Source organism: Halichoeres trimaculatus, unplaced genomic scaffold (assembly GCF_033239565.1).
Source record: "Halichoeres trimaculatus isolate MK-OKI-2021-1 unplaced genomic scaffold, fHalTri1.1 fHalTri1_scaffold_2, whole genome shotgun sequence".
Lineage (NCBI taxonomy): Eukaryota > Metazoa > Chordata > Actinopteri > Labriformes > Labridae > Halichoeres > Halichoeres trimaculatus.
The window spans coordinates 19,185,554-19,210,158 of record NW_027437180.1 but is presented as its reverse complement, the minus strand read 5'-3'; the positions used below and the strand labels follow the sequence as shown (position 1 = coordinate 19,210,158).

Sequence of the window (24,605 nt, the reverse complement as noted above, 5' to 3'; positions counted from 1 at the left end):
CCTGCAGCTATGGACCTTGCCTCTTCCTGTACAATGTCTTAATTTGTGCAGCATTAAAACAAAGCCCACTGCTTACCTTTTCCTGTGGTTTTATGGTTTCAATAAATAGGAGTATAGGAACCTCTCGGCAGATGAAACTGCTTTCCTGTAATGTTAGAGATTCAACTTCTACTCCAAAGGGAGGCAACTGAGAGGTTTGTTTCATGATTTTCCATGACTATTGATTTGTGTTATTCAATAAGCCTGAGCTTTGAAAACTCACAGAACTGAAATGAGAAACTAAACTTGTGAAGCAATGAGTCCCCAAGGCAGCCAGCATATTGTCTCAAACAGTTTAAAACCTACTTGAGTTGGTGTGAGGCTTATAGAAACTACCCTTCTAGACATTAAATTCATAAGAGCTTGTTTCCTAGTCACCAGAGCTGTTTCGTCCAGAGTGCCTGTTAATCATGGAGACCATAACCCTGATGTTAACTTAGATTAGATCCTTGGACTCTCTGTGACCACAGATTTAGAAAGAAAGCGGCCCAGTGAATGGTTATATAATTATGTTGAGAGCAGACACCATGTATTAGTTTGAATGGACACCTGGGATTCACATCTCTAGACAGAGAGGGTCAGACCCTCCTCCTCAGGGACTGCCACAGGCAGGGCTATCTCAATTATCCCCCTTTTACTTTTTTGTCCACTGGACAACTATATACTGTCAGCAATACCTTCACAATGATTCATCATTTTGTTAATTGGCCAGACACGACAGGAGACACACAGGCAATCATTAAGGTGCTGCTTTTGTGCATCCATCAGTCTCGACTTGTGAACTGTGGCCCCTGAGGAGTGGAGTGAGACCCTTCTTATTGATAGAGAGAATAAATCAAAATCCTTCTTGTCCAATGGAAACAAAGGCTGTAAGCAAATACATATTAAATGAGCATCAAAAAATATAAAAAACCAGTGCTTTAAGTGGGAAAAAAGTTCTTCTCTTATTTATTTACTACATTTGTAATGTCAACCAGTATTTTTTTTTAATTTAAGTCCAATCTTTACTGCTTATGAAAGGTTCTGGCCTTTTGGAGGCAGGCCAACATTATTGTTCTCTTTTTTGCTTTGTTTATACAATACTTCTGAAACTTGAGAATTTGCATTGATTTGATGGGACTGTTACAATAACGGACAAACCAGTGCCATGTAACACCTGTAAAAGGAAATGTGCTGTGCCATGTGTAATCAATTTGAGGTGCTGTTATGAAGCCCCAAGAAAAAGTACAATATGGAGAGGACAGGCAAGGGTACTGGTGGTTTGGAAGAAATCCCCATGTGCCGAAAAATTCCCCGTTCACCATTGATTTAAATTTAGAACTGCTAGCTTTTTGTACCAAAGTCTACCAGCTCACTTAAAGCACTGGTATAGATAGAAGGAGAGGAGCAAGGCTTAGCTATCATCACAACACTCAGTAAATTAAGCTTGTAGCCATGGCCCTTCCATAATGTCCTGCTTCTTAAAGAGCCCCCTCCCCTTCAGTATGGGTGTCTGTACAGTTTTAAATAGTTACTGTTCTTCTGATGGTCCCTGTATTTGAATTTTTCAGTCTACTCTACCATACCCAGATGAAAATGTTGATGTAATGAAGGCGTTATATGTGCATTTAGACAAAGTTCATTTGGAGAGGAGGTCAGGTATATGAATTTGAAAGTATAATGAGTCAAATAAGAACACGAGACAGAAATGAGTAATGATCCCCCATTTCAATAATGACATTAGACTCTGCTGATGAATAACTAAGCTAATATTTCCCTTACATCTGGGCAAAGGCCTTCAGGGGTTTTGCAGGTAACCTCAGCCCAATTCATCCAAATGAAGCTATTATTTTTTGAGCCTCTACCTCTATATAGCCTGTGGTACTAATCTTAAAGTAATTGATCTGCAATTTTTTTTTCAACCTTACGCCTAGGGAAGCTGCTGCTTGAGTTTGAACAATGCGCTGAAATAGAAAAGCAGTCCATTTGTGAAATGGAGGCTGTCCAACTGAGTGCCCAAGGAAATTTGCCATGTTTTGTTGTTTATATATATATATAAATATATTTTTTATGTGGTCCTACTCACCCAAATTAAGTTCTATTGATCTGAGAGCAGAGCAAATGACACACATTTGATGTCCCATTGTGAATGCTAGTGGCTGTATCGAGTTGACTGCCACAGATGACATAGAGAGGTCAGATGGTGAGTCATTACTCAATATGACATACAGCGGAATATTAAAAGCACAAACACCAGGTAGATCATTAAAGCATAATTAAAGGCCACCTCAGTCAAGTAACAAAACATATTTTCTGAATTTTCCCTGGGGGTGTCTACCTGTTGTGTCTGTAATAAAAAAAATTATCCTGCTTTCAGTGACTGCAAAACTGTGTGACTAGTTTATGCTGTATAACACTATTTAAAAGCAAAAGAGGTGGAAACTGTTGGTTGCAATTTGTAAATACATTTTTTTTTTTAAATTGGCCCTCCTTGCTGGCTCAGTGACACTGGTGGATTCAATGGAACACGGTTTGGCCTTATATGTCAAAGGCTGGATTGGGGAAAGCAAGGATAGGCAGACAGAGACAACCGTCATTAATTTCAATCAGGCTCCCAGTCTGGCACAGTTAACAATTTCAGCATGCCCTTCTGACCTCAGTTGATGGTACAACATCATCCTCTGCAAATTACTCATTAATTTACCCCATTGAGTTAGACAGAGGTGGTGGGCATGGAAAGATAATCATGACGGGGAATGAATTAATTAGATATTTCATGACAGAATTATACCTTTTGAATTAAGCTGTATATCAGCAGAGAGCGAGGGGTCAGGAGCTGCTTGTGATGACAGGGAAAGTGGCAAAGGGCAAGCAATCAAAACACAAAAATGGATATGATATGATTGTGTTTCAGCATTGTTTTGCACTTTTGTTGTGCCCTGACAAGCATTTGTGCCTTTTGTGTGTCAGTATGTCTCGTGCATGAATGAATGCATGAATGCATCAGTCTCTTATTTAACCCTAAAAATACCAAGCCTTGCTCCTGCTTGTTTCAACAGATTTCATTGTAATAGCCAGAAATTCCATCTTGTTCCGACTAATAATAAACATGAGTGATCAAACAGTTTTTCGCCTTTGACTTCACTGGAATGGAAAAGATAAATATGTATATAATTTTGATATAAATGCAGACTTGTGAATTCATACCTCCCATAGGCACTTTGGTCCATAGCAAGCTCCTGCTTAGAGCAGAGCAGGGTCATATAGTATGTACTGAGTAGAGTCATTCAGTCTATGCCAGAGTACATCCCTCAGGCCCTAACGCTGCTTGCCATCCACTTTATCTCTCTGTGTAGAGCAGGGAACACTTGCCATATTTTAATTTTCTGTTCAGCCTTTCTTTTAGCTGGTCCACGAAGCCTTTATCCTTTTATTTACCACAAGCATGTTCAAATAAAATACACCTAACCTCTTCCTTGCTTCCAATCAGCTTCTGTCCCTCAATGTGATTACAAGGTTCTTCAATATTAGAGCTAACGCCTGTCTTGCCATCCTGCATAACCACCCTCAGGTAATTTCAGCAAGACTCGCTCTATTGAAATGTAAATGTCTTACTTAGTAGCTTGGCTTATCAAAAGAAATATGCTACACCTGTAAGTAAGAAATGGGTTGGGGCAAATAAAAATGCCTCCATGTTCCTAAAGGGTTTACTTTTTGTTATCCTGATGGACAGGCAGGCTGGGTCGAACACACACACTCACACATACACACACATCTTTCCAGACACACATAAAAATCTACTACTCCCCAACTGGGTTGTTATATATATGCAAAGCATCTCCACTGAGCTATCCACTTTGCAGAGAGGAGACTGAGAATGATGAACAACTAAGCCCCTGCTCTGACTTTCCCGCCCACACAACTACTCAGACCGGCATGCGGGAACTGTATATACATGCCCACACAGAAACATATGTAGTTAGGTGATTCGAATCGAAAAGCATGCCCAACACACAGCCTCCCTGACCTATTCTCTTGTTGACTAATTGCCTGGAAGAACAATTAGCCAGATAAGTATCACTTAATGTTCTTTCCCAAAGAGGGAGATACATTCTTTTCCAAAACAAACGCACCTAATTTCTCATCCCGCTCCCTCATTATCTCCCTAAATGATGTTCCTATAGGAGAGCAGGTGTTGGTAGAGCCATGGTGTGATAGTTTTCTGAATGGTGGTTTGATGGGATTAGAGAAAAGAGGGACAGGGTTTAAGTCATGAATGGTTCTGCTGTTGCTGAGATAGCTGAGCTACAATGTACCAGTAATGAGGTAGAGGACACTTGCTTGTCACCACCTTTACTTTGCTCATTAGCAGGGATTCAGTGGGTCTAAGGAAGCCTGCGAGGACCAAAGTGCCTAGTATGAGGTAGTTTGGTAAACAGCTTTATTCTAGTTGAAATATCCTTCAGTATTTTTGTGAGAACAGCTAACCTCAGAGGCAACCTCTTCAAATGAAATGTCAATGAATTTCACCATTTTTCTGAAATCACCTTGAAAGAATACCTCCGGTGCTGCAACCAGCCCAGTGTTGACCCATGTCACTGGACACCCCAGGGGATGTACAATAATCTGTCCTGCTACATTTACATCATCTCCTATATTAGTCTGCTGCTGGAATCCAACCTCATAATTTCTGTTACAGCATTCTGCTATGCTTCTGCAGTTCACAGCTTCTGCTGGGCAGAAACCCCTTTCCAATAGTCCAAAATATCATGAAGGTCCTCATCCTTCGCAAACTGCACCTTTTTACGCAGAGCATGACCTGCTGCTATATAGGATGCTTCCTCTCTAGGGCTTTTTTTGTAAGGCCGGAATCGCTCCCAGATTCGCAGTGTGCTCTCAGAGGAATACTCTGGACTGGAGGAGTATCCAGAGTTGTAGTTGTGGTGACGAGTAGGAGAGAGTTGGGAGTAGGTCGCTGTGGCATCTCTCTTGGTGCGGCCCAGTGGTTTGAGGAATGAGGCCTTTTGGGCTGGTGAAGGTGATTCATTCCCGCCCTCATAGTAGAGTGCAGGAAAGGAGTGGCGGTGCTCGGAGCTGTGGTAGTCTGGCTGAACCTCTAAATGGTGCTGTTGCTGTCCAGGGCCAACCACCCCGCCTCCGCCTCCACTTATGCTATTACACCCCATTCCACCCCCATTCACACTAACCCCACCACCATTTATGTTTCCCATCCCATTTCCATTGCAGCCCATGACTCCTCCACCTGCACTCCCCCCTTCACCACAACTCACAGGGCTGCCTTTTTCTGCAGGGTACTTGGGAGGATCACCAGCCTTTTCAGGAATGTCTACGCTGTACACCCTTGTCTTGGCAGATCCACCAGCAGGGCCTCCACAACGGTTCTTCACCACAGCAGTGTCAGCACTCAACTGCCTCTGAAGGGGCCGCACTGCATTTGCTGGTGGAGGGTCACGGTAAGGAGGCGAGAGGAATCCCCCACCACTGATGCCCGGTCGCTCCGACAGAGGCATGACCAGGGGCACTGGGGCCATGGAAGGTGGATGAGGCTGCTGATGTAGCTGAGGATGTAGCTGAGGATGTGGCTGAGGATGTGTCTGAGGATGTGGCTGAGGATGGGGCTGAGGATGTGGCTGAGGATGAGGATGGGGCTGGGGGTGAGACTTTGGATGCACCTTAGGGGAAGAGGCCATAATCTGATCTCCAGGATGGCCTGGGGAGAGGGGCAGGAGGTTTCGGGGAAGGGATGCAATGCAAGCTGGAGGCTGGGAGCAGGATACAGAGTTGGCATTGTCAGCCGTGGTCACAACATTTGCAGAGGCATCCATCTTCAGGGCATCGATGCAGTTGTTGATGATCTGGTTTACCTTGTCCACCTCCTTGGCAATTGTGGAGATCTCTGATGCTGAGCCACGGCCATCATCATCCGAATCCTCCCCAGCCTCTGTCCCATTCTCAGGCCCACCTCGCATATCCACAGCTACTTCCCCTCCCATCCCTGTGCCTCCAGCTGCCAGCCCTCCATCCCTGCCGTCCAATGCCACTCCTTGTGTCCTCACATCCATGTAGTTGCCCTTGCCACCAATTGCCTCGGAGAAGGCTGTGGCCATTTTTTCTACCTGTGGCAAGGTAGAGAGGCGGGAGGAACTAGTGTTGGCTGATCCATGCAGCATGCCTGTACTGGAGGAGGCAGATTGTGGCAACTTGCCACCCGCTCCTCCTGCATGGTGGTGCTGGTGGTGAGCCTGCTCCTGGAGACGCTGCATTGCACCTGGATCATTGGCAACTGCGGCAGCTGCTTCTGGGCCATACCTGAAAAGGGACATGTTCACTTTTAAACAAACATTGAATTTAGTTCACTATCCAAGGACATACAATGTAAAAAATAAAGTACATTTTTGTCAGCAATTCACTTCAATGTTGTGTCTTTTCTTTAAAACTAACTTGTTTTAATAAGCCTGTGAGGACATGCTAAGAAATATGGTTTCATTTACAGCATACAGAAATTTCAAAAGCAGTATGGCTCCAAGAGTTTATGAGTACAGCTGGAGGAAGAGGTTTTATGTACTATTTGAGGCTAGCACAATTTAAGCTTTTCATGAGTTCAATGAAAGATAAAGGAAAGCAGCAAAGATGTTCATGTAAGGGATGCTAGTGGCACAAATAGTTCCAACAAATCAACTTTCCTTGAAGGAATAATTTAGATTGTGTTCAATGTTTGTCATGCCTCAAACATGCCAGATACATTCATTATCAGTGTAGCATGTCCTTTCACCATTTTGATTTTGAGAAAAAAGGCTGTTGTCTGAAGGGACCCTCATTAAACAAACTTTATATGAACTGTCAAGTACCTCATTTCCAAGATAGTTTTCTTCACACTTATAGCTTTCTGCTTCTCTTCCTCGATTCGCCGTCGTCTGAGACAGTAATAGACTAATCCAAGCACAATGACCATACCAAACAGACATCCCAGAATGGTCATTATGTAATGGGTGAGTGTGGACGGATTGTTTCGCAGATCCACAGCTCGGGTGGTAAAGGACACACAGGTGTGGTTGTACCGCTGAGACTTGCTCACCGAAGCCACACAAAAAGTATAGTTTGTGTGCGGTTTTAGTTTGTCCAAAGTGATGATCTCCTTAATGTTTTTAAGGGGCATTATGTCTGCAACAAAAGTCTGGTTGTACTGTGAAAGGATGTACATTTTATTGAAGGGTCTTGGGATCTGCACAATAAGAGAAGCAGTGTAGAAAGAGACAGTTTGTAGCTTCATGGAAATCTGGTTATTATAGGTGGGGTCCGGAGTGGATAGTATTGTTGGCTGGTGGTAAAGACCTTGATCTAGGTTGTCCACACCCATCCCTGAAGCATCCTGGTCTGGAATCTGGGAGGGGAACCCAGGCATTATCACACCATCGCGACACATTGTAAGAAGAGTGTAACGGGCATTTTTTCCATGTCCAGGCACTGGGCTTAGGAGTGGATACCCATTCATTTCAGCAGGGGTTTCGCATTGGAGGCGATCATAGGTGTGGGTTACATTATTAAATGCCTCAAGCCAGGTCAGAAAGCTGTAGAGATCACAGCCACAGTGGAACGGGTTTCCTGCAAGTTCACACACCATCAGCCTGTTGAGGCCAGTGAAGGTAGAGGGATCCAGACGGGCCAGCTTATTTGAAGATAAGTCAAGGCTGCTGAGGCTGGGGCACTCCCAGAAGGCATTGTTGGCAATGACCTCAACGAGGTTGTGTTGCAAAAAGAGGCACTGCAATCGTCCTAGACCTCTCAACATGCCCTCAGTCAAATTTGTCAGCTTGTTGTAGCCCAGCTGGAGAACCTTGGGGAAAAAACAGAGTGTCACTTTGAAAATATTGATAAAATCTGACACAACATGATCAAGGATTTTCAATTTTGCTGACCTGTAGGTTGGCCTGTCCAGCAAAGGCCCCATCCTCGATGTAGCTGATCTCGTTCTTTGTCAGATTGAGGTCAGTAAGGTTTGTGAAGCGGTACATGGAGGTAAAGAGCACAGCCTTAAGTTTGTTCTCGTTCAGCCTCAAGTCATGAACCTTGGGGAGAAAAGAAAGCAGATGACTTACAGTTATACTATCAACCATCTGGCAGCCATGGAAAGGGACCATGCTCTTTGCCAAAGATAGCTGCCAAGACCATTTTGCGCCTCCAAACATGTTATGCTGTTTAATGAGAAATTTCCTCAGTTATATAGCTGATGAAATTTAGTTTTTAGTTCATCACATCCTGTTTGCAAAATCCAGTGATACTTTCTGAGGTATTCAGCATGGTGTGTTTTGATTCCAGGAGTGTTATGCAGAATTATGCTAGCACCATTTACTGGTAGGCCAATAAATTATTGCAGATGTTACTCTCTTTAAAAAAAAAAAAAAAAAATACTCAGCAATTTGCAAACACTTACACCCATCAAACACTGCACTTTTAACTTTAAGCTCCCTTGAAACTGTCCTAACTGACCTACTTGATTTAGCCTATGTATTCATAGAATTTTTTTTTAAAAAAAATTAAAAAATACAAAACAGGAAAAGACTCATAAATACTCTTAAGCATTTATAGCAGTCAGTAGAGCAGGACATATGGACATTAAAAAAAGTGGTGATGACACACTGCTGCGATTAAGCAACTCCAATGTGAAAATCAGGGGGCCAACTGTGAACTAAACATATGAAGTATTAGTTGATGCAGTTTTTATATAGAAGTCAGACTACAGGTTTTCAATGCAGTTAAAACCTGTTTTTCACATGTAATGTGTCATTGTGAATGGAAGTCAAGGCCACACGAAGAACGCCTCATTACCTCCAGACAAAAGTCTGGCATGTCTGATTTTCCTGCCATCCACAATGCATTGGGCCATGTTAAAAATGTTGAGCACAGAACACTCTGCATTTGCAAAAGTCACAAGAGAAAACAAATTACTGAGGAAAAAAATGTTGAGCAACAACATTCCAGCCTCTGTAATGCGTCAACAAAGGATTACAATCACAGACCGAAAAAAGACAAATGTTGGCAAGAAAAAACAGATCCACTCCAGTAATCTGGAATGTAATTGCAATAAGCATTTTTTTCTGTGTCATAAACCTAAACCTCTCTTTTTTACCTCACCATTCCCTGAGTCATGATAGTTGGTCAGGTAAGATCATGTACTGGCATCTGTCAGTCAAATCACAACACAAACTGGTGGATCTGTTGTTACCTTGTCTGACTACTAAAGATGAAAAACAAAGGTTTCTCTCAGAGGTAAAAACAATATTGTTATGGGCACACTGCATAATAAAAGTGGTGGATATTTTCATTTTAAGCATCTCCATAAACAGATAATAAAAATCCCAGATGCCTAGTAGTTACTGTTTAATATAGTATTGTCCATTGTATATTGAACTATGGATTCCACTGAGTAACTTTCTGCATCTGTTCTTGTTTTTTGTAACAGGCGTCTCTTTACAAATAAAGCTCCTCATCTAAACAGATTTACCCTTTGGAGATGTGTTCAGTACACTTCATCTATTCAGAGAATTACAGCTTACTATTAGAAAAAAGAAATTACATATTCTTGGGGATGTGGCAAGTTCAGAAACTTGGATGCCACTGAATCAATATGGATAGAAATCCTTTTAGCTCAGTGCAAAAACTACAAAACAATTATTTCTCACTGGTAAGCCTGATACATTAGGGCAAGACCAAACTACAGAGGAGGACAGTTTTGATTCTCAATCAAGCCGGAGTCAACAAATTTGCAAGGCAGAATACAACCTTGAGGTTTTCTGTTTTTCCTTGGATTCTACACAGCTTTGTATGTGCGGGCGACTGTGCAACAGCCTTCAACTTCTAAAAACAACTGGCTGTGAAGGTTGATGTCTACTCTCTACCTCCAACTCACAACCCATCAATTATTTGCTTTTATGATGCTGAAAATATCAAGCTTCATTGCACAACCCTCATAAGTATTTGATATTGAAGCAGAATTAGCAACATTTACATCAAAAATCTAATATAATTTAAATATTTCCTTTATTACCCTTTTCACCATAAATATTAAAAGGAATGTTTTAGTATCGGCATTATCATGGTATTGTGAGAGCCAAAGGTTCAATATTGTGGACATGTTACTGTGCGAGACAATACATCTTCAGGGTGAAGGTGGAGTTTGATATCGCCCATATGGAGTTGGAGCACAGGGAAGTGAGAGCTATAGACACCACCAGCTCATGTGTGCTCATTATCCTTTGTGCTCTGCTGCGCTCACTGCCTCACCGGTAGTGAGGAGCAGAAAGATGATTTTGAAATTGTGACTGATAAATAAAAACAATATGCACACATTGTCAGACTTCTGAGCCCTTCACCTAGGGGTTGAAAAATACAAGTATTATGAGAGGCCACCTGCCAGTTTACCAGCCTGAGAGGGTGTTACTGAATATATAGCCAAAGACCAACTGATGCTTTCTAAACAACAAAACTAAGAATTCAGAAGGTTAGTTAATACACTGGAGACACAGCATAAATTCCCATCACAGCGATACTTTAGTCAAACACTTTAAGCTGCTCTCTGCAACAAAGTGCAGAGTGCAGCAGCATCTACATCTGTAGTGCCTTAACAGACGATTAGATTCACATGCGAAAATTCTTAAGCAATAAATGGCAAAGCATGCTTTAGCTGACATCATTGTGATGGTGTACAGAAAGGCATACGGTGTAATAGAGGCGGCTGTGGTGATGGTAAAAGCTGACTGAAAGATGAGTTCATACTGACCGTGCTGTTGATGTGCTGGGGGATGGTCTCATACGGTGGCTGGTTCTGACTGCAGATAGCCAGCCAAACGTAGCCTTTATCCCCCTCTATCAGCCAGCAGTCCCCTTTCACTGTGCTGGGCAGGTGGAGAAGCATCAGAGCAGGGAGCAGGAGGGAGAGACACAGGGAGGGAGACAGGGAGGAGAAACAGAGTCTGCTGGCCATGGTTTTGGATTAGAAGTGTTTGAGGTTGCCTCAGTAGAAAAGAGGAGAAGAGAAGGAGTTGGAGGGAAGAAGGCAGCAAGCAGCAGTTTCAAATCAGGAAGAAGGTGCAGGTCTGGGGCAAGCAGGCCAAATTTAAGAAGAGAGAGGTGAGCACAGGGGCGTCTTCACGGTGATTAGAGCTGAATTTGCAGCATGGCAGCAGGTCTTGTCCCCATTTTAGGTGTTCCACGTCAAAGGGTTTTGAAGACTGTCACCCCAGCAGCTATTCATGGCCTCTGACAAGTGTAGGTCTTGAGGAAATACTCCTCGGAGAAAGGCCTATATAACACATAGAGGGAAGGAGGGGGCAAAAAGAAAGGGAGGGAGAACACCAACGTTAATAGTGATAACAGCAAAATGATGAAGAATAGGCAGCAAAATGTAATGCAATTCACATATACCCCAGATGGTTTAAGGATTAATTGAGTTACGGCTCATTTCCAAAGCACTGCTTAAAAAAAACAGGTATATGAATCTAATACCCATGCCACCCAATCCCTTCAAGGTAATGCACCAGAGTAATAAATCCATTAAGTGCCATGATTATTTCATTAAGTCTTAATAAAGCCCAGAGAAATATACTGACTTCTCAAATGAAACCAGGTTTTTTATATTCAGTAATTATTCATATTCACAAAAATAACAGCCTCGTAAAAGAGTGATCTGCAGCTCTTCTGTTCACACATTACCATAAGATGTATCAGCAAGGCAGAAATTACCAGGACCACGAAAGCAACATTGCTTCTCTTTTGTGTTTCTGTCATTGTTTACAGGGTTCACCAGTTTACAGCTGCAGCTTCATTATTTCAACAGTGGGGTACATTATGAAACAATAAAAAATTGATAGCTGCAGTTATACAGAGATGAAAACCAGGAGAGGGGCTAAGTGGCAGATGGAGGAGGGCCGTTGTAATTTGCATGTTTCAACAGGATCCCAGCTGACATTTAGCTATTTACCTTTCTCAAGGGGATTAATCATGGATTAGGCTCTAATTCAGCGTAAAATAATATGTATCTCATCAGCGCAGCTCTTAGTCTTTTAATATGTTCCCAAAGTTTTGATCCGCCCCACGGTACTCGCGACTGAAGTATAACCATATCTGTTATTCTCCTTAATTTTGGTCAAAGAGAAGCATCTAAACAAACAATGACCAAAATATTGAGGTTAAATTGGACAATAGGGGCTCTGCTTCTTTCGAATTTAGTAATTCTGTTAGACAATGTATTATTTGTCTCTGTTTTTAAGAAGGGGTATTGTGCTTTTCTCTAATTCACAAATGGATAAAAAGTTACACTGTTTGATGTCTAAACCATGTATCTATGCTAAATCCATGTGTTGTTGAAATCTCTGAGTCTGTCATTGACCTGCTCAAAACGTTTTGTTCTTAAGTAGCACAAACCAGATGCCATTTGCTAAAATGATGAGGTTATCACTAAGAGGCTTCTAAATGTCTGACATTTAGACATTGAGGGGCTTCAAACACACATAGCTCTGCCCCCAATAGGCCTCCAGGGGACCGGCCAATCAAAGAGAAGGAGGTTTTATGGAGACGGAAGCCTTAAAGACAAAAGGCTGAAATAAGACTTTTCTAAAACACTACTGTGAACACAAAAATATATTTTTTGTATTCTCTTAACTGTAAATCATGTAAAGTTACTGAAGTAATCCCTTAAACATGCACAGTGTCTCCTTTTTAATCCTAATGTCCTTTGCAGATCTTTTGTTTGTTTTTAGTCCAAATGCAAGCTCTTTTTTCCAACTGTGATGAAACCGCACAAGAACAGTTTAATTTTCATTTTGGGTGCATATACATGGGTTAAACCTGACATAAGCACTGTATCACCAGTCAATCTTAGGCAGCAACAATGTAGCATAAGCCTTATATTTCTGTCTGCAAGCTGTGAATGAATTGCTGCCAATTTTTTTTTTTTTTTTTTTTTTTTTTTTTTTTTTTAGATTATAGCTGCTTTGGCCATGTATCGGCTATGTCTGTGTCCCAAGCATGAAAAAACATGGTTGTACTTCTTTTGCAGTTCTTGAAACTTTATGTGAGTTCATTTTTATGACAAACACTAACCCACCTAAAATTCAATTTATGCCAATGCCAACTGCCTAACTACAAGAAGACACTGTTACAGGGCAGTGGCAGTAGGTTTGTGACTGCATGTGTCAAATCTTCAGAAAATAATGCATAAACACAGCTGATATATTTTTTGCTTGCTTGGTGCTCCTCAGATCAAAATTATAGGGGAATAACTACACAATCCCTGTATGAAAAAAATCCTCTTCGGAAGCTATTAATATTTACAGGCCATTAGAGTCAAAATATCTGAGTGCTTGCTTTGGTGCATTATAGTAAACATTAGCATATAAAACAAACAGCCATGGAGAACTTGAATAAATAACTATTTGATGTACTGCATCAAAATTAGCTTCATCACTTACTTTGATCCAACTGCATTATTTAGAACCATCATCTTTTCCAGAGCAGAAGAAACGACATGGTGTTACTCAATCTACTGAGGAGTCACAAGGAAGTAAACTTCTTCTTTTTTTTTTTTTTGAATCATGGCCAGCTCCTTGTAGCCTGACCTGCTCCTGCTCCTCTGTCTTCTCATCTTCCATCCACACTTGCACCTTAGTTAGCCCTTCAGTCACTTCTCATTTCTGCCACACCACACCCCTTGCAGCTCTCAGTTCTCTCTTCAAATTGTTCCATGAAATTGATATTGACAATTCAATTCCTTCACCACGGGCCTTCAATTTGCCTTTTAACCCAGCTCTGTTGTCATCTTGAAGTGTGTGTGTGTGTGTGTGTGTGTGTGTGTGTGTGTGTGTGTGTGTGTGTGTGTGTGTGTGTGTGTGTGTGTGTGTGTGTGTGTGTGTGTGTGTGTAGGTGAAATAAAACACCCACAAGATAAGCAATCTGCAGCTTTAATTCTGTTGAAAAACTAAAGAAACTCATGTAAACCTGGGTATTCATTAAAGTTGTTCATCGAGCATTTATGTAATCAGCTCTGATTCTTCTGATGTAATGTAAACTAGAGCACATTTACAATTTTGAGCATCATTTAGTTGCATGTTTTGGTATATAGGAGCCAGCAAACTGCATTATTCTCAAAAAAAGAGAGAGAGAGAGAGATCGGACATTGATCACACTGACGCAATCTGTTTTGCCTTCTTTGATCCTGATCCTTCTCTTCTCACTCTTTGAAGACAAATCCAAGGCAGTGTCATGACAGCAATGCAATTCCTTCGCACATATCCTTGTTTTCATTGGGGTTTACGGGTATATACTGACAAAGCCTCAAACACAGTTCTGCCATTTTCACAGATTTTGGAGACCGAAAAACCACTCTGTTGTGCTACTGATTACCGTTAGGTTGTTTTTCCTGTCAGGGGGTTCATTTTTGCAGCATATCTGATACGACGTGACTGCTACCCTGACATGGTTTTTACTGTGCTCTGCAGACATGAAAGACGACTCAGTCAAGGCTCATTTCAAAACTAGGTGTTTACTGCCAAGTCCAGTCAAAACAACTCAAATCAGCACAGGATTTTTTATTCATTATGCTGTAATGATCCTGACCACACTACTCCAGCCTATCAAATCATCTAGGTCACTCTTTTCTCTCACTCCATCTCCGTCTGTTTTCATATTTCTTTTATCTGTCCGTCTTTGTCTTCTTTTAGGTCCTCTTCTTTTCATCTGTGCCTGCATTGTTTTACGCCTGCTTATTGTCGCTTCTTTCAGCTAGAAACACAAATGATTATGCTTCATCACCAAAACACAACCTGACACCTTTTGTGCGCTATCACATCCTCACCGCTTTTATCACATTCTTGTCATTGCTTTTATTTTGACAGGAAGCCAGAGGAAGATACAGCCCTATTTTTCCATTCCCTTTCTTCTCAAACCCTGGCTCTATTTGTGGTTAATTATTGTCCCTGATAACTGGGCTTTAATTAAAGCCTTGCATCTGACAAACAACACAAATGATGTCGGGTCACCAGAGCAAATACAAAGTTCTAGATGTGAGAAAGGAAAGGGACGTTTCAAAAGTCTGATTTTTTTCTCATCAGAAAATCAAGAGAGAAGTTGGTGGTGTGTGAGTGAAAAAAAAAAAAACACATATAAACCAATTAAGCTTTTTTACAATGGTTATTTTTAATTTGTGCTTTCTTTAGTTTTAATCGAATTTACTCATTATAAAAGCTGCAACACACCTCAAGTGACTAAGCAGTTCGTTTTCTTCTCCTGGTGACATTTAAAAAAAAAAAAAAATCAAGGTTCCAAGCTCTTAAAATCTTGGTCATGAAATAGTTGATGTCAATCATGTCCGTGAAGAGACTTTCCATAGTTGCTCAAGTTGCTTTCAAAACATGTAAACATAGATGTAGACTACCTATATTCATAGGGCCGTAGGACCCTATGACAGCTTTAGCCAGGGTGCAGTAGAACTCTGTAACGTGTACATCCTGCATTAGGAGGCCTTGGAGTCCACAGGACAGGGAGCCATCTGTATTCTAATGATATGCAAACCTTTGTAGAGTTAGACAGGCAGCAACTGAACAAGTCATATCTGCTGCATGTCACTTCATTTTTCTTATCTGTATTAGCTGAACTCTATCCAGCAAATCCATCCATGACACGGCTCTTTAGGGCTGGATTGCCAGCACAATCTAGCAGAAAATAGAACTGAATTTATTAAGGAATTCAAGATAAAGAGCTTAAAAAAAAATGCAATGCAAAAACAAAGTTACTCGACTGACTGGTAAATAGGAACCTAAAAATGCACCCTGGTTCGGCAAGAAGCCTCTCATTCTCATTCCCGAGTAGTGAACTGCTAACACTTTGTCACGACCCTTGTCTCCTAACAGAAACGCAGTCACCTTTCAGTGTCTAAAACTGACCTGATTTCTCAGCTAAAGCAGCTGCTCTTTGTGACTGTAAAGGACAGTTGTGATTGGCTTTGTTTGGTCGTCGAGAATGAGTGATGGCCAGACTATTCAGCAACTCTACCTGAGTGATTAGGAAAGACTGCAAAAAATCAACGGTAGATGGTTAATGACAGTGTAATGATCTGCTTTTCTAGTCTCCTGAGCATTCAAAACATGTCACACTACCTTTCAACAACACATTTACACACTGAGGACCCCGTTCACTGAAGTGATTGTGCAGCTTTTACCCCCTCAAACCTGTGCTAATGAGCTAACGCTGTCTAATTTACAAGGCACACAAAAACTTGATGCAACACAAACTAGGCTTCAGAGAAATAGTGTCTTTTTGCACCAGTGTTGTTTGCATTTACAGAGAAATTATGCTTCCATTCTCAAATGCCAATGACCTGGAGAAGTGTTCCCTCCCATTTAACTCATCATCTACTGCATGTATACGAATTTCAACTACATGAAGTTGGAGATGGAGGATTTATAGACAGCTCATCTCTATAATTAGATGAAAATGTTTCAAAACTTCAAAACTTTCAGGGCTGCTGTGCTTGAATACTATAATTGCAATAGGCTGTAAACTGGATCTTGACTGAGGGGAATGATGTGTAATTCATTGTGCAGTTTGTGAAAATTAGTCTCAGACGATTTACCACAGTGGCTTCAAAGAAAAATACCTAACAACACATCAGTACCAATTACTGTCACACATCCCTGCTATGAGTCACCAAGGACTCTTTTTTAACCCATGTCAAAAATTTCCCCCTGCACTCTGCCAATTAGGGTTATATTAATCAAAAAGTTTCCTGGTTTAGGTGGGAAAATAAGGTAGAAGAGAAAGTACATAAGACATCTGGCAGATGCTGCATAGGTGTAACAAAACAAAGCTGTGTAGTGATCTCGAACAAGAACAAGTTAAATGATTTTGGGCCAAGTTGACTAAATTTGAAGAGTAGAAGATAAGAATAAAGACTGGTAAAGGTAGATTCTGCAAGACTTTTCTAAAATATAGTCAACTTTAACAAGAGTAAGCCTGCTCAATTGTCACCTCTGGGCCTCTATATATGTGTGTCAGCGTCTGCCTCAATCTCCTCCTCTGCCTCTATGTTGATGTTTTGTTTTATGTAACATTTCTGGGCAGAGAGTAAGCGTGGTTGGCACAAGATTTTGCGTGTTTGTTAGCGAATGGAAAAAGCTGTTGAGTGGCTAGGATAGTGGATGTGGCACTGAGCAAGAAAAACACAACCAAAGTGAAAAGAAGCACTCAATAGGTTAAGCTTTGTACTAAAGGAGGGTGAATCTTAGCTTGACTTTTACTGGCTTTGGGATGTGTCAAATTACCTAGTGGTTACTGTTCGGCCAGTAAATGTCTTCACGTGGTTGGAGGCAGTGGGTGTGCGCTGCAGCTGGTACCGGGCAAAGGGGGTTTGCGTTTACCTTCAAGTAACAAAAATTCCTGCAGACCCTATCTTTAAAGATAGGTTGCTGCAGGGTGAGGGGTATCATGTTTTATATTCCAGAAAGCTTGAATGTTTTACGATAAAGTTGGGTAACATAAGGGTACATTTGTGGTTAATATTGGCCTCTATCAAAGTAAAATGGTTTGAAACTCAGATTCTGTTTGAGTGAAGGCTGTCAGGGTGGAGACAGGATGTCAGCAAACACCTCTCCAACACATACGAGGTCTGAATTTCAATAGCTGAGGTGAATGCCAAGAACAAGTTAGACAGAAGTAGCACACCGACTCGAGACCAGGTCATGAACCTATCCGCTGAATGAGAAAGACGGAGCGACAGGGGGAAGACACATAGATGGTACAGAAAAAGAATCATGGCACCAGATCTCCCAAATGTTGTCAAGGAAGTGTTCAAACATCACCCAGCAATCCAAGAAATCCCACAGTCCAGTCACTCATCCAAGAACCCTGTCATCAGTCAACCAGTCAGCCAGCCAGCTCTTCGGTTTGTCAGCCAGTCAGTCAAACCAGTCTGTCAGTCAGCTGCTCTGACTGCCAGCCACGCTCATAGACAGACAGCTGAACAGAAGGTCAATCAGGGAGCAGCAGTCTGCTTTTCAGCCACGCACCAGAGTGGGAAGCAGCATGAAAAAGGAGCTCAGGCTTATGCCTATAAACACTATCTGTACGTCCCAGCCTGCAGACCAGCCTGCCTGACTGCATACCTTCAAAGCTGCTGCACTGCTCCTCCAAATCCATTTTTCTCCTTTTCCTTCCAACCTTTCATGGAGTTGCAGCAATGTTCCTTCAAAACTTGAGCATACAAAATATTCAGTTTTTTCTTCAGTTTCTTCTTTATTATATTCTTCAGAGTGTGCCTTCTGTAAAGACTCAATATGAATTCAGACTCAAGATTAATGCAATACAGCAATCAACTGAAGTCATGTTCCTTGACTGAATGTCAAGATGACAAGAGGTGACAATCAGCCACTGCTAATGCAGAGATGTATAAAAAATACCAGTTTTCTGTTGTAGAGAAAAACATTGATGTAACTTTTAATTTATGACAATAAAAAGAATGACGCTGCATGATGGCATAAGATATCATCCTGGAAAACATACCCTTTGATCAAGGTTTGAATTTCAATGTAGTGCAGGGCATATCCCTCTATTTTTCTCCACAAAATGATAGCAGCTTTTCTCTGTATGTCTTTGGGGATACTGCTTTTGTTTACATAAGGGAATAAAAAATAAAGCAAAAAAGTAACTTAATCCCACCCTTGCATTCTTTCATCTCCCCTCTCCCCGCCCACTCTCCTTCCTGCCCTGTCTCACTTTTTCTCTCGCACTCTCCTGGTCCCTGGATTCTCTCCAGCTTTGTCTGCTAGATAGCAGCAGATGTTACACCCACTCGAAACAACCCCCCACAGGGGAAAACAGACCAGAGAGGAAGTTTTCAGCCTGCTTTGAGACACTTGCTGTGTTCTGTGAAAGCTGGGTAGTTTTCGCCAACATAAACTCCTAGACAACAGTAGCATCATGGGGTGGCACAGCTTTAGTAACAGGATAGTAACAGGTTCATTGAATGGCACCCTGGCATTACTTTTGGAAATCACACTACCAGCATTTGTTCAGTTTCACCATCCATATCCTGTTACAAAATGTGTTTCTTCTTTTTCAATGACCCACAGACACACTCGTCTCATGGTTGCACATCTGGTTTTGAAATTCAGTGAGTGGCCCAAACCAGTGTGGTTAATTTCATTTTAAGACAACTTGGGACTTAAATACTAGGAATGAAAAAAACTGAACATGACATATGATCTGTCTATCATAGGGATGGGCACCTTTCACATTTGAAGCAATACAGTACTTATGCCCGGTACCTGGCAATAGGTATCGGTAACCAGTGGTGCCAGTTTTCAGTACTGTTCCGTGTATTATGAGGTAATAAATATGGATTTGTTTAATCCTGAAATATCAAAGTTTTTCAATTTTACTTGTTTATTCTACAACATATAACATTGCAGTGCTGTACTCTTCCACTTCCTCACAATCACAAGGATGTGTTTAGGTACCTTAACATGGTACCTTTTGATTTTACGTGAACAGGTACTTGGTATAACAGGCAGGATTTTGTGACTACCTATAAAAGTACCCAATTCAGTACCCATCCCTAATCTGTTGTAATACAAGCTACAAGCAATACACTTCTGTAATGCTAAATAAATTTAGGGGCATTCATTCTGTCACTTAGCTACAAATGTACTGCAGGTACAAATCTTCGCTGCCTCCATGCATCTCTCATTTTCACTGATTTATTCTCAAACTTCATTGACAAAGACACAACAAGCTACCAGCTTTAAATTTGACATCTTTGCCACTGTTAACATTAATATCTCAATTTATTGTAGCATGGCCACAATTGAAAGAACACATCAAGAAAGACATTTCACAGTTTTAAAAGAAAGAAAGAAAGAAAGAAAGAAAGAAAGAAAGAAAGAAAGAAAGAAAGAAAGAAAGAAAGAAAGAAAGAAAGAAAGAAAGAAAAATGATTATTTTGTCCTTTTACAGATTTCAACATTTGGTGCAACCTTGGTGTCAGGTTTGTTTTTGGAGACAAATGAAAGGGAGATAAAAATGCTGGGCAACAGTAATGACTGAATGTGATGATTTTTCTACAATGTTTTGCCATCGACTGTTACTGGACTAAAGCTGTGAAGGACTTCAAATTGAAACGTGACATAATAATTTGTCAAATAAGAAAGAGTAACCCCATGAACTAGATCAGATCGTTAAAAATGTGTTATTTAAGCTTGTTATTTAAGCTTGAAAGCGCAAAAGTGTTTTTTTACATGACAGTGGAAGGCATTAAAGTCAAACAATTAAGGCAGATGTCAAAGAAATATTGACTCAAATCTAAGGCTCCCAATGATTCAGACATAAAATTAAAACAAAAAGAGAGCAGCACATTAATTCTGCTCTTCCCTTCCTTCTGTAGCCCACAAACTTTACTGTGTGGTTTCATTGTTGAACATATTTCTTCTTACAAAATGGTCCATGTGGACTTTTAATTTATTGGATGGACTGTTAAACATCATCAACAGTACAGTAGTGTCCAATTTACTTAAATGACTTAGCCACTCAAACTTGAACTGCCTCATTTGAGTCAGCCCACTCGAGTCAGTGACTTTCCACATTTCCTGGAGAAACTTTGAGAAGCCCCCAGAGACTGACACAATAATTACATGTAGAAACAGGGCTCAGAGGAAGTTAAAAAACTGTCTCACTCATGGCTCTACTTTTCTAGTACAGGACTGCATTGACCAAATGGCAGAAAATCATCCAACTAGTTTTGAGCAGCTCATTGGGCTGTGATTGGTTACACTGCCTGGCAAACCACTTTGGCCACAAAACAAAATGTGTATCATTATAAAAAAAAAAAAAAAAGTCAGGTCTATTGCGAATGTATATTTATAGCAATAAGTGTGGTAGTGATGTATATATTTTTGTATTCAGTAGTTTTCCAATAATAGGATATAAAGGTTTGCAAAACACAGAAAAAAGTATAAAAAATACATTAAAAAAAGTTGCCTGTTATATGTTTGTGTTGTGGACCATAAAACTTTGACTTCCCTCTTGCACATTCTATTTCTGTGACAATGCATGTCACACAAGACTAGTCTCCAAGCCATGATCTGTAAATGTTCAGTGTGGTCTGAGGGTCTCTTCACCAAGTCTCAGCAAACCAACGACGGACCAGGTTACGTATCATAATAAGCCCATCTGAAGATGAATATTAATCCAGTTTGATATGTCCCGGTTTCATTGTCCTTAGCTTCATTAAGACTACTTATAGTCCTCTTTCCTAATTCATCCACTTGAGAAGTCTGGACCCAGACCCACAAAAGCCCTCACTAAAGTGAGTTTCTGTGCTTGTGTAAGAGTAGTATGTGCCCTTGTGCATATTTCTGTATGTGCTTGCTATACCTTTGTGTCTTAATTACTTCTGAAACCCATTCAGAAGCTCTTCCCTCTAGCCCCACACAGCAGGTATGTGGAAGTAACAGCCCTCTTATGGGAGCAGCTTTTCTTTGCCTGAAGGGAGGCAGCGAGATGAAGAAGTATGTACAGAGAGAAATATAAATGAAGTGAGACAGTCAGCAGGGTAGTTTCTTTGCCAGGGGTAGAGGGAATAGAGAGGCCGGATTACACTCCTGAATAATTACCTGACACGGTATGTTTCTGTCTGTCACTCCAACAGGTTAGGGTTTGACTTTCATTTGAGGATGACCTTTGCGGTGAAGTGAGAGATGAGGATGACAAAGGGGAGGTGAAGAGAAAAGTTTTTTAACCTTTATGTAACAGACAAGTTGAAAGAAACACCAACCGTAGACTCAATCCCCTTCAATCAAAGGTCAAGAAGGTATTCATACAGCGTTGTTTTGAGCTCCTCAGTTAACTGGTACTCTTGGCTTAATGGCTGAAATAAACCAGATGTGTCTCGAGTCCGTCTGTGCTCCATCACAGCACCGGATCAGATAGGTTTCCATTCAAGTCAGTCAGCCAACTTACAATGAATCTTCTCCATTGAAGTCCAGCAGGTCACCACAGGTAACAAACAGCCATCCTATTTTTGCAGCACATGGAGCTGTGACGAATAAATTCAGTGTAGGGAACATTGAGCAGGACAGGAAGTCATGACTGTAAACAATCTAAAAATGCCCGGTGACTTTTATAAGAAAATAAACTGTGTTAAAATTTAAACGTATTCAGCTTGACAAACAAACATAATGAGCGGAGCCAGACCAGGAGTCAACAGGTTTAAGGTTTTACAGCCCAACACAAATAAAGAGAAGATTATCAATGGCATGGGAAGTAGTGTTGTCAAAAGTATCATTTTATTGTTAAATATCGATCCTGAAATTTAGCAAACAATTCAATATAAAGTTCCCCTTGTATCGATAGATCGGTACTCAACACCTTTCCCTGGTTAGACATGTGCTGGCGTCAAAACATACACACAGGGCCTTTTTCAAACCGCCCCCTACACACTCTCCCTACCCACTAACCCTCCGTTTGCGCGTTCTCGCGGAGGGTCCACCACATTAAGGGCCATCCCAAACCGATCTGCGGGGAGGGGTAGTGGGCCATAAAACCCTCCACGAGCGAGTCTGCACCGATGCCGACTCGCTGAACACGTGCAGCGCTAAATTGTGTCCGGTGTCAGCCAATGGAGGAAGCAACATACAAATGTAAGTTCCACGCACATGTGCCTGCACAAATACTGTAAAACTAACAGAAATATTTAATGAGTGCAGATGTTCACAACTTTAGATGTTCATGTCATTGATTAAGGCCTGCCTTGCATTTGTTCAGACAGTTCGTGTGTATTTGAGTGTCTAATATTTACAGGGACTTTCACAAAAACAAAATAATTTATTCAAGTGAGAGTGAAACAAAAAAAATTCTTCAACAAAATAACAAATGCAGCCAAAGAAGCGTGGGAGTAAGTGTCTTTTGTATTTTCTACGTTACATTTTTTTTTTCTTTATTTATCTGTTTCCGCCTGAGATCGAGTGAAGTTTCTGTCCCAAAGCTGTATGTATACCCTACACCCTGATGAAGTGAACTTCATTCAGCTGCGAGTGTGACTCCGTGACGGAGTGCACTCCGTCGTGGAGGGGGAGTGTGTAGGGGGCGGTTTGAAAAAGGCCCACAGAGCGCACACGGAGTGCATGCAGCCCCTCCCTCCCTGAGTCCTGCCTCGTAGTTGAGAGAGAGAGAGAGAGAAAGAAGCTAGCTTACACTGAATTCCAGCTGTAGCGGCTAACACCGACACTCCCATTAGCCACTTTGGCGGGTTGAATTATCTAATTGTAGTTTTCTGAAACGGCATCTGAAATACTAAACCAATTGCAATATGAGACTACAGCACTACAGCTCCCATGAGCACTGCCTGCACACAGTGTTTGCTCTTTGGACGTGCTCGTCTCCAGCCTTCGTCTTGGACTCCGTGACAGCTCCTGGTGTTTAGCGCCTGATAACGTGATTTAAAACTTCACTCACGTCTTTTTGGCTGTCTATTGTAAACAGATGCCGGGGTTTAAGTCACAAGCTAGCGCCAAAACTCCCTTAACTTTTCAAAAGTGAGGACGTTCATCGGATGGAGCTCATTTAAACTCACACTGACAACACTCACCTAGAGCAGGGGAGGGGAGGAGGAGAGGAGAGGAGCGCACGTAGAGAAGAGAAACTTGTCAGATATGAAGAGCTGTAGGAACAAGATTTAAACCTCCTAATGTACAAACATCTATCAAAGTGTAATGAAAAAAGTTCACTCTGGAAATACTGTAAACAAACTAAATCATTCTAAATAAATGAAACTTATGGCCCAGTGTGACTTATATCTGCTGTTTTCGTCTTCATGATGCATTTTTTTCTTATGATTGATACGACTTTAAAAAATGTATAATTATACTATGGAGTGACATAGTCCAGAAAGTATGGTACTTAGTTACTGAAAAATTACTGTTGTGAATAAATATTTAAGCAGATATTTTTTATTGCTAGTTTTTCAAGCATAACAAATTTCATTCAATGCAATTATAAACTCCTCCTTTACTTACTTTGTCTTAATTGTCTGCATATTTTCATATTAAAGGAGCACAACCGTTTGAGAACTGAATACCTGATAATTGGGATTAAACATTTATGTAGTCTTGATTTAAGTGTAAACAGAGGTCATTTACATTTAAAAAGGTTGTAAATCTAGTTCAAGTAAACTTTAGCATGTTTTTGTCTGCTTTCATTTTTGTCTACCGTCCTGTACTGTTCGTTAAATAAAAAAAAGAGATGTTTTTGCACTGAAAATCCCTGTGGTTGCATGGTATCGAAAATCGTATCGAAAATCAATATTTTTCAAAATATTGTATCGTAGTTAGAAATCCAGTATCGTGACAAGCCTAATGGGAAGTGTGGGGACTTCTCGGTCTTGTGACCCCTGCTGTCTGTCAGTCATGCAGCTTGTCATACTGAACACGCAGCCGGTGTAAGTTGACAAACGCAGTCAAGACGCAGCGCAACAGAGCAGAGCCGGATTGCATACATTTTCGGTGTATCTGAGGTGTAAAGGCGCG

At 41.1% G+C, this 24,605-nt stretch overlaps 1 protein-coding gene across 1 annotated transcript in view; it reads right to left on the bottom strand.

Annotated features, from left to right (window-relative positions):
• Positions 1–1,018: 1,018 nt before the first annotated feature.
• Positions 1,019–24,605, bottom strand: part of LOC141786862 (protein phosphatase 1 regulatory subunit 29-like) — a 265,322-nt gene continuing 241,735 nt past the window's right edge. Inside the window, exons 5-8 of the mRNA XM_074665295.1 lie at positions 10,817–11,338; positions 7,956–8,105; positions 6,888–7,873; positions 1,019–6,348 (exon numbers count right to left, since the gene is read on the bottom strand). Coding sequence (XP_074521396.1) covers positions 4,740–6,348; positions 6,888–7,873; positions 7,956–8,105; positions 10,817–11,020 — 2,949 coding nt within the window. The 5' untranslated portion in view covers positions 11,021–11,338 and the 3' untranslated portion in view covers positions 1,019–4,739. The remainder of the gene's footprint in view (positions 6,349–6,887; positions 7,874–7,955; positions 8,106–10,816; positions 11,339–24,605) is intronic.